Source organism: Gracilinanus agilis, chromosome 3 (assembly GCF_016433145.1).
Source record: "Gracilinanus agilis isolate LMUSP501 chromosome 3, AgileGrace, whole genome shotgun sequence".
NCBI lineage: Eukaryota > Metazoa > Chordata > Mammalia > Didelphimorphia > Didelphidae > Gracilinanus > Gracilinanus agilis.
The window spans coordinates 71,456,321-71,465,635 of record NC_058132.1 but is presented as its reverse complement, the minus strand read 5'-3'; the positions used below and the strand labels follow the sequence as shown (position 1 = coordinate 71,465,635).

The following is a 9,315-nucleotide window of genomic DNA, read 5'->3' as shown; positions in this document are numbered from 1 at the left end:
CAAATAACTTTTAGCCAAGTTGCCAACATCATCAACTAAATCCATCTTCATAGGACAAATGCTTGCTACCACTAAGGAGATCCAAAAGAATGTGGCTCAGATTGTAAGGACAATTCTAAGAGGAGCTCTACAAGGGTTTCGAACAATGTTAGCACTAAAGTAATTGTATAGGGGCAGTTAGGTGGCTCAGTGGAAGACAATCAGGCCTAGAGCCTGGAAGATCCTGGGTTCAAATCTGTTAAGTCACTTAACCACCATCACCTAGCCCTTACCACTCTTCTGCCTTGGAACCAATACATGATATTAATTCTAAAAGATAGGGTTGTTGTTTTTTTTTTAATAAAAAAATAAAATAAAAATAAAGTAATTGTACAGCTTCCCAAGCAAACCATTGGGAAAGGTAATGCCCATTTAGATTTTAAGTTCTGGTCTGTTAAAAAAAAAATCACTATTTCCAACCTGAATTGTCCAATACTGACTGAAGAATGACTTTCTTTAATAAAGATGCAACTGGGTCTCTAACTTTAAAAAATGAAGTAGACTTCATGAACCTAAGGAAGCCATGCTACTGCCCCCAATTCCTCTTACAGGTGACTGAGTATATAGAGAGGGAAACAATTTCAAGTGTGCTGTAATCATTATCTGAGACTGTTTCTCAGGGCATGGTGTTTTCTAAAATCTAAAAATTAGGCTTTCTCTCAGAAGAAAGTGGGAGGGCTGGGACCATTATACCCCTTCTATAGATGAGAGTATGGTTATTATAATAGTTCAGGGATTGATTGGTCATAGGTGTATTAATGGCTTTCTAAACTAGAAAGTGAGGACAGGCCTTTTCTTTTCCAGTTGAATCCTCCTATTAGCCCATCTCCACTCCTACTCCTACCCCAACCCCATCCCTAAATGAGCAAACGTCCTCTACAGATAACCTTGTTAAGCTACCCAACCTGATCACTGGTAGAGCCAATGCTTGTATTTAAAATGGACCTGTGTTAATAGCTGGACTTTTAAAATTCAAAGCAGCAGCAACTCTGATCTTCTTGGTGCCCCTGAAGAATTATGCACACAACACCCTGGATTTAGAAGGTTTCTAGGCAGGAGGATGTGAATAGTTTTGCCACATGACTGACCACTTGGTACTCCAGCAGGAGGAAGGTCCTTGAATGAGTAGAGGAGGTTCAACTCCACATGCAGAGGCCTAACTCTCTCTGCTTTGAAGTAGCACCTTCTAACACCAAAAGAATACTTCAATCCCCAGCTTATCATGGGTACAAGGCAGAATGTGGAGGAGAACTGAATACAGTCCCCAGTTTACCAATGGGTTTTGCTCCACAGATCTATAGGCTGTTTGGAGCTTAGAACATTTCCCTACAAAAATAATGTTATATTGTTAAGAGGGGCAGCTGGGTAGCTCAGTGGATTGAGAGCCAGGCCTAGAGATGGGAGGTCCTAGGTTCAAATCAAGCCTCAGACACTTCCCAGCTGTGTGACCCTGGGCAAGTCACTTGACCCCCATTGCCTACCCTTACCACTCTTCCACCTATAAGTCAATACACAGAAGTTAAGGGTTTAAAATTAAAATAAAATAAAATAAAATAAAAAATATTGTTAAGAGATCCTACAAAGGCCCATTCAATCTATAGTTAGCCGAATTATAAAGTATAACAAAACCTAACTATCCTTTATAATACTCTATGTGAAAACTGACTCCAAGTTCCAACTAGCAATGCTAGACATGTCTACCCTAGGCATAACCTTGGCAGAGGAGGAACAGAGCTGAAACTGTCCCATCAACCCCTGCCACATCTTCTCAGAGCCACAATGGGACTGGGAACCTGGAAGCTCCAAAAGGGGCACAAAGGAAATAGAGAAATAGTAACTAGGGGAAGTAGTAGTCCTAGGGCATCCCAAAACATACTATGGTGATCTCACTAGGAAGGAGAATTTGTAGAACATTCAGGTCTCATCTTTTACCCATAACCATCTTGTTTCTCTCAGTGACCCTTATTGACATTCTCACAAATCCATCCTTAAACCATTTCTACAGCAGACTAGCACTCATCTCTGTGCCCTAAGGAAGGATAACTTCCTCTTCCCCAATATCAGAAAATAGATGAATCTAAAGCAATATAGCCCAATCTAACAAGGGTTTAAGTAGAAATGACCATTTCTATGACACCTGTTGTCATAGTTGTCATACTAATGAGAGTAGGAGAAATGTCCCAAAAAATTCACATAGGTGGCTGGGCTTCCTGAGACGTCAGTTAAGGCCCTCTTTTTACTACTTAATTTAGAGGGCTGCAACCACTGCTCCCAAAGAAAAGAGAATAGCACCTAAAATATGCCCTCCTTTTGTAGTCAATCTGTTAGCTATCCATTTGTGAGGGTAACAGGAAACCTGCCTTTAAGGTTTCCAGTTTAGGTTGTGAGCTCCCACAAATCTGGGTCAATGACCCAGTCATATTTTCAATCATTCAGTAGCATTTTCCCTCTCAACCCCTACAATACCCAACAGCTGGCAGCAGCTGTATTTCAGGAACAATAACAGTGGTGACAGATGGAGCAGGAAGCAGGAGGAAAGTTCCAGCAACAGGTCATGTCCTTTCTGAGATACTTCGTTCTCTAGATTTTCTTTGTTCATTTCCACTTTTTTTATCCACCAAAACTCCAGCCTCTAGAACTTGGACAACCAAGCTAAGGCTTGTATAAGTCAGCCTTGAAATTGTAGTTTATTTTCTTGGAGAAGTGAGAAGGTCCCACTAGAAACACAGATTTTCTTTTCTCCCAAGCCCAAACAACCAAAACTGAAAAAAAAAAAGTTTCCATTGTTCTTTAACAAAAAACAAACAAACAAACAAACAAAAGGCCTTCAGAAAGATGATGCTGATCTAAGGAACAGAGGGATTGGTGAAGAGGCAGTTACAGTGAGAAATAAATTCAGATTTATCCAACTTTACATAGTACACAAATCTGTATCTCTACATCTGTATGGCCCCCAAATGAGCCACCTCAGATTACAAGAACTGGTTACAAAGCTCATGCCCCTTGCAAGCCTCAGGAGTCCCACCTGGTTTCCACGCTGGGGCTATCTCACTCTCTCGGAGGCTGCATCTGCTTACAGAACTCATCAAACTGTTGTTGTTCCAGCTCTGTCATTACTCTGTTGAGAGCATAAATCTGAAGGAGAGAGAGATGGCATAGATGAAGGAAGGGGCTTAGCACGGTGTCATGAATGGCTTGGGAAAAAGGCCTATTTACCAATTAGGCTTTGGAAGACAGTCCATCTTTTCAACTGACATAGAGAGAAAAAAGAAGAAATCACTTTTTTTGGTGAGAACAATCATTATGGACATTCCTATGGTACTTGGAAGTCTGCAAAATTCTTTACATATATTACTCCTTTGACCCACATGATAACTTTGTAACATGAGGACCACTGATATTATTATTTCCACTTACAGCAAGAAGGGTACAATCATTCAGTATAGCCCTACTCTAGAAGGAGGAATCAAAGACAAGGAGAAAAAGAAAGACTCAATAGCTACATCAGGAACATGGAGAATGTAAAGGCTGACCTTGAATGAAACTGGCAACAGTAACTAAAAACAACGAAATTCAGTATGGACGGAGGAGGACAAGCAAAAGAACAGGCAGCACTATTTTGCAAGAGAACAATCTGGTAACATACAAAAAGATTTATAAACTGATCATAGCATCTGACCCAGGGATTACAATATCAAGACTATAGCCTAAGGATGTTATTTAAAGGGGAAAAAAGACTCATTTATGCAAACATATTCAAAGCAGCTTCATTTATAAAAGCAATAATGAAAAACTGGAAATGTATGACTACTGGGGAATGACTGAATAAACTAGCATAACAATATAACATGTTCATTGAACCATACAAATTACAAATGGAGACATGCTATATGAGATGGAGAAAAGAAAGCAGAACTGGACCTTCATGACAACAATTGTATAACAGCAAAAAAATCTGATCAGTATAGACAAAAAAGATGATACCCAACAAATAAAATGGTATTAATATGATATTACTTCAAGTATCTATTTTTACCTTTGAGCAAGTTGATTGTTAGATAATTTTAGTTTCATTCTTTATATTTGTTTTTGAGAATTAAACTTTTATAAATGACTTTTAATAGTAAAAATCTGTTAGCCATCAATTCCATTGCCCTTTCTCTTATGATCTAAATTTGGCACTCGCCTGCTGCTCACCCACCCACTGATGGGATGCTTCCAGTATCCCTAAATTCTCTTAGTTCCCAGAATACCACATCTATAGGCACAGATCACAAAGTCACTGGCCAAAGGTAACTCCCAAGGGCAAAGTGTTTGTGCCAAAGGAAACTCACTGACTTTAAAAGGCCATCAATTGGGAATGGGTGAAGAAATCACAGTTTTCAAATGTAATGGAGTATATTACTCTGCACCCAAAATGACAAAAGGGCTGGTTTCAAAGTAACCTGGTTAGATCTGTAGGAACTGATGCTTAATGGAGTAGAACAAGAACAATGTATAAAGTGATTCTAAAGGAAAACTACTTTAAAAGACTTTAGCGGTCTGATCCATGCTATGACCCATCAGGCCATTGTAGTAGGGAAGTGGTAAGTTCACAAAACAGCATCACCCTCATGTTTTGGACCCCTGGGAGGTAAAGGAGGGCTGGAGTGGGGACATGGGGCAGACGATCCTGGGGCAAGGAGGCCTCTAACTTCATGTCTGCGTGAGGGAGGGACAGGGTATTGGATCTAGGATGAAGATGAAAGCAGGACAGGTACCATACTGGTAGTGAAGGGTTATGGTGCTTATGGTAACTCAGTTGAGGGCAGGTGTAGTCATCCTCCAGGGCAGAGGGCTTCAGGGAGGAGGCATCCAAACCCAGAGCCTAGGCAGAGCTGGGGCTGGGATGCTCACCTTCCGAAGTTGATCCCAAGGGCCAGCAATACTTCAGGATAGGATGAGTGATGTAGGCAGAATGAAAGGAAGGGATGGATGAAAAGAGAAAACTAGAAAATAACCAGGGATTATAAGAGAAAGAGGTAAGAACAGAGGGCATTCCAAGTATGGAGGATAGTCAGTGGAAAAGCATGGAAATGAGAGATGCAATGAATGAGGAGTTTGGCAAGACCCTAGAATTCATGAAAGGGAATTATGTGTAAAAGGGCTAGAAAGATAGGTTTGAGAGGCAGTTAGGTAGTGCTGTGAATAGAGTGCTAGGCCTGGAGTCAGAGGACCTTGCTTCAAATCTGACCTCAGACACTCAGAGACTAGCTATGTGACCCTAGACAAGTCATTTAACCCCATTGCCTAATCCTTGCCTTTCTGTTTAAGAGTTATTACTAAGGCAGAAAGTAAGGATTTAAAAAAAGGAAAGAAGGAAAGATTCAAGGTGCAAAGACACTAATAATATCAAATGTCATTACATATTTGTGACATTCAAGTCTCTGAAATGTACCGTCTCAGCAGAACTGGGGAAGGGGGCTAAGACTCTCACCTTTAGCATCTCTAGCCTGAGGAGATTGCTTTCTGGACAATAAAGATTAAAGTTTATCTATTTTCTTCCTTTTAATTAAATTTTCAGCAAATAAAATGGCAATTTTTAGTATATTCCTAGATCTCTGTTCTTTGCCCTCCCCTCTGAAGCAGCTGCAATCAGAACCAGAGCCAGTTTATGTGTGGTATCTGTGTTATAGTCAATCTCTTCTTTCTCTAACTCATATACCTCCCCTTTTTCTCTCTTCATCACTTCCCTATTTCTTAGAATCATAAAATCATAATTCCTAAGATCACAGATCTAAAACCAAATGGGCCATCAGAAGCCATCTAGTCTAACCACTTCATTTTACAGATGAGAAAACTGTAGCATCAACAGCTTAAGTGGCTTGTGGAAGGTCACATGGGTGGTAAGCATCAAGTGTAGGGCCTGAACCCAGAACTCTGGTCCTTTCCACTGTACCATGTTTCTTTTTTAGGTATCTTACAGTCACTTAGTTGACTCTCCCACCAAATATAGTTGATAAGTTAATAGTAGCAAGAATCATCTGGATTCTTACTTATATAGTTTTCAAAAGCAGTTTTCCCCCTATAACAACTCTGTGAAGAAAAGGCATTGTGAGCTATTATTCTCATTTTATAGATGAGGAAATTGACTTCCCCATAGCCAAACAGCTCAGGGTTGCAGTGGGATCAAACTCAGATTTCTTGGCTCTAAGACTTTCCTTTGTGCCACATAGACTCATAGAATGGCAATCTGGCCTCTGATGAGCAGCTCACCTGCCCCATAAGGAAGTCATTCCATTGTAAGGAAGGTGATTGATATAAAGCTTTATACTGAATTGAAATGTATCACCTATGACTTTTATCCCTTGGTCCCAGTTTTGCTTTCTGGAACTACACAGGACAGGCCCATTCTTCTTTCCTGCCATGAAAGTGCTACAAATTCTGTCAAGTCTCTCCCTGAAATTACCTAGGACATAGTAGGTGTTTAATAAATGCTTGCTAATTAGGAAAGCTATCTGAGCTCAGCTAAGTCACTCAGCTTATATGTTAAATGGAAACAATTTCAGGGGGTACCTTCTAGCTTTCTCCTCTCCAAATCAATTTTCCTTCCCCTACCCAAGAACAGCTGAGGCTCACCTCTGCCCTTTGTCTTTGCTTCAATTCCTGCTGGGCTGATTTCTGCCTGGCTTTCTCTACACGGCTCACAGGCTCTTTCGCCTTGGGTTTTTCTTTCCTCCCAGGAGGCTCCATGGCTTGCCTTCTCTGCAATTCAAACACAGCTCTGCCGGAAATGGGAACAGGGCTGCCCTGTGCAGAACTTTGATTGGGGGGGAAAAAAAGATAGGCTCCTTAAACATGACTCTCTGGGGCAGAAGCCCATCCCCACTCCCACAAACACATAGGGAAATTCTCTAGAAACCAGAGACTGAGAACTAGAAAGGATGTTAGGGATACCATCTGGTCTAAAGCCCCATATTTGACATGGGGAAATTGACTCGGTTCAGGGCTCAAAGATAAATGTCAGGTCCCCGGCATTGTCCAATTCGTTAGCGGCTCAGCCCTTCCCAGCATCTGCTCCTCGGTCCCCCTATCATATTTCCCCTTCTCCAGCACAGGAACGATTCTCCCAGATTTCACTCCCATTCCCCCACACAAACCTCGAGACAAGGGTCTTCAACTTCCAGCCCCCCACCCCTGCCAAGTCCACTTCTGCTCCACCCAAGTCATCCCACGCCCTCCTCTTCAAGCTCGTGCCCCTCCCCTCCCTTCCAGCTGTTCTCCCACCACACCGCACCCTCCCCAAGCGAGAAACAGTTCTCCACTCCCCCCGCGGGCAGCTGTTCTCTCCATTCACTCCTCCCCCGCCACGTATAGCTGTTCTCTCCATTCACCTCTCCCCGCCACGGGCGGCTGTTCTCTCCATTCGCTCCTCCCCCCGTGGGAGGCTGTTCTCCCAATCCTACCCCCACCTACCGCGGGCCTACACCCAGATCCTCCCTCCCTCGGCGGCTATTCTCTCTACTCCTCCCTCCCCGAGAGGAGCTGTTTTTTCCACCAATCCCTCCCTCCCCTCTTTCCCTTCCTCCAGCCGTAGCCGTTCTCCCCACCACTCCCTCCCCCACCCGCAGGTATCCTCCCCATCCTCCTCAGCTTCCGGCGCTGCCTCCCCAGACAGGACTAGGGACTACGGTCCTCGAGCTCTTTGTCCGTGTCTGGCCAGGTTTCGGATAGGACCTGATACTGCGATGGGAAAGCAACCTCCACCAACCCACCCACCCAGCAGCAAGAGCCTCCCTTCTCCACCCTTCCATCTTCTGGGTCACAAGCTCTCTCCACCCTCCCGGGCCCGGGCAATCCCTGGGGCAGCTCCTACCTCCCACCCTAGGCAAAATGGCGAGGAGAGGGGCGGAGCCCTTGAAACGATGGCGAATTCGGAATTCGATTGCTTCCCCTTGCCGGGAGAAGAAAGGAACGAACTAGGGGCGTGGGGGAGGGGAAAGAGTCTAGCACGCTCCGGGCCCGAGTGGGCTGGGGGGAGGGGCTGGGGAACGCGTGCTCTCTCTCACGCGCGCGCGTGCAGGGAGAAAAGCGTGCGCACTACGCTGCTGAGGTGGGGAGCGCGGAGCTACGATGAGGCAGGGTCTTTTCTGCCTCCGAGGAAACAACGGGAGTAGGAGCAGTGCCAGAGGGCTAGCTAGAGGAGGAGACATTGGAGGAAACCCCTCTGGTCAACCAGTCCAGGCCATGCCTTCCCAGGGGTCCTTTCTAACTGTCTGAAAAGCTGTTATACAGCCTTTGCCTGAAGCCCTTCAGTGACTGAGAATCTAGAAGACCTGAATTTTGAATTCTGACACAAACACTAGCAATGCAGCCCTGAGCATGTCAGTAGGCCTCACTCTTTATCTGTAAAATGGGAGAGGGGGGAGGGGCGGTCGTTGGATTTGGGGATCCCTTCTAGCCCTAAATTCTATCAATGAAACTCATTCCACGTTTGGAAAACTCTTAATTATTATGAAAATTTTCCTTAAATGGGGCCCAAATCTGCCTTTCTGAACTATTACCTTTTGCTTCCTTTGCTACCTTCTGGGCCCAAGCAATTCAACGAAAACACCTTATATGTGCCATAGCCTAGAAATACAAAAAATGTCCCTCACCTGATTGAGGACATTACTACTGAACCAGCAGAACAGACACAGAACAGTCCCCTTCAGACACAAGAAGATATTTTAATTTCTCTAGGCTAAATGCTTATTGTCTCCAGTTGCTTCTGTCAGCCCTGTGGTTTTCAGTTTTCTCCCCATCCTGCTCACCAAACAACCTTTGCCCAAACCTTCAAATCAGCTATTTCCTCCTTGCTGCTATTCCACATAGCACACCCCAATCCAAAGCTGCTTTTTCCTACCTTCCCTCCTACTCCCATTCTCCAAGATGAGAACTACAATACTCTTGAGATACTGCTTTGTATTAACGCATTGCCAGGCTTTGACTTCCTTGAAAAAGTTACTCTCTGGTGTCCACATAAGTCCAAATTTGTCCTACCCCTCTTTCTTGTCCTGTTGCTTACCAACATAGACCTTAGACTTCATTGGACTCTCACTAAAAATCTACCTCCAGCTTTCAAAACAAAACAAAACAAAACACCTCTTACATTCTGTCCTAATAACAATTCTAAAACAGAAGGGCAAGGGCTAGGCAGTCGGGTTAAATGACTTGCCTAGAGTCTAGGAACTTTCTGAGGTCAAATTTGAACCCAGGTCCTTCCAATTCCAGGCCTGGTGCTCTATCCATGGTGCC

General features: G+C 43.8%; 1 protein-coding gene across 7 annotated transcripts in view; it reads right to left on the bottom strand.

Moving 5' to 3' along the window:
* LOC123240423 (small vasohibin binding protein) overlaps window positions 1-7,972 on the bottom strand; it is a 34,930-nt gene extending 26,958 nt beyond the window's left edge. For 2 of the 7 annotated variants that reach the window (XM_044667978.1, XM_044667979.1), the window contains exons 1-3: window positions 7,316-7,377; window positions 6,658-6,838; window positions 3,065-3,174 (exon numbers count right to left, since the gene is read on the bottom strand). In XM_044667978.1, the coding sequence (XP_044523913.1) occupies window positions 3,088-3,174; window positions 6,658-6,838; window positions 7,316-7,371 (324 nt within the window). In that variant the 5' untranslated portion in view covers window positions 7,372-7,377 and the 3' untranslated portion in view covers window positions 3,065-3,087. Of the gene's footprint in view, window positions 1-2,647; window positions 2,802-2,834; window positions 3,175-6,657; window positions 6,839-7,178; window positions 7,202-7,315; window positions 7,378-7,412; window positions 7,462-7,494; window positions 7,515-7,894 lie in introns of those variants that run through there. The other 5 variants (XM_044667977.1, XM_044667981.1, XM_044667984.1 and 2 more) reach the window with 5 other exon arrangements.
* Window positions 7,973-9,315: the final 1,343 nt, after the last annotated feature.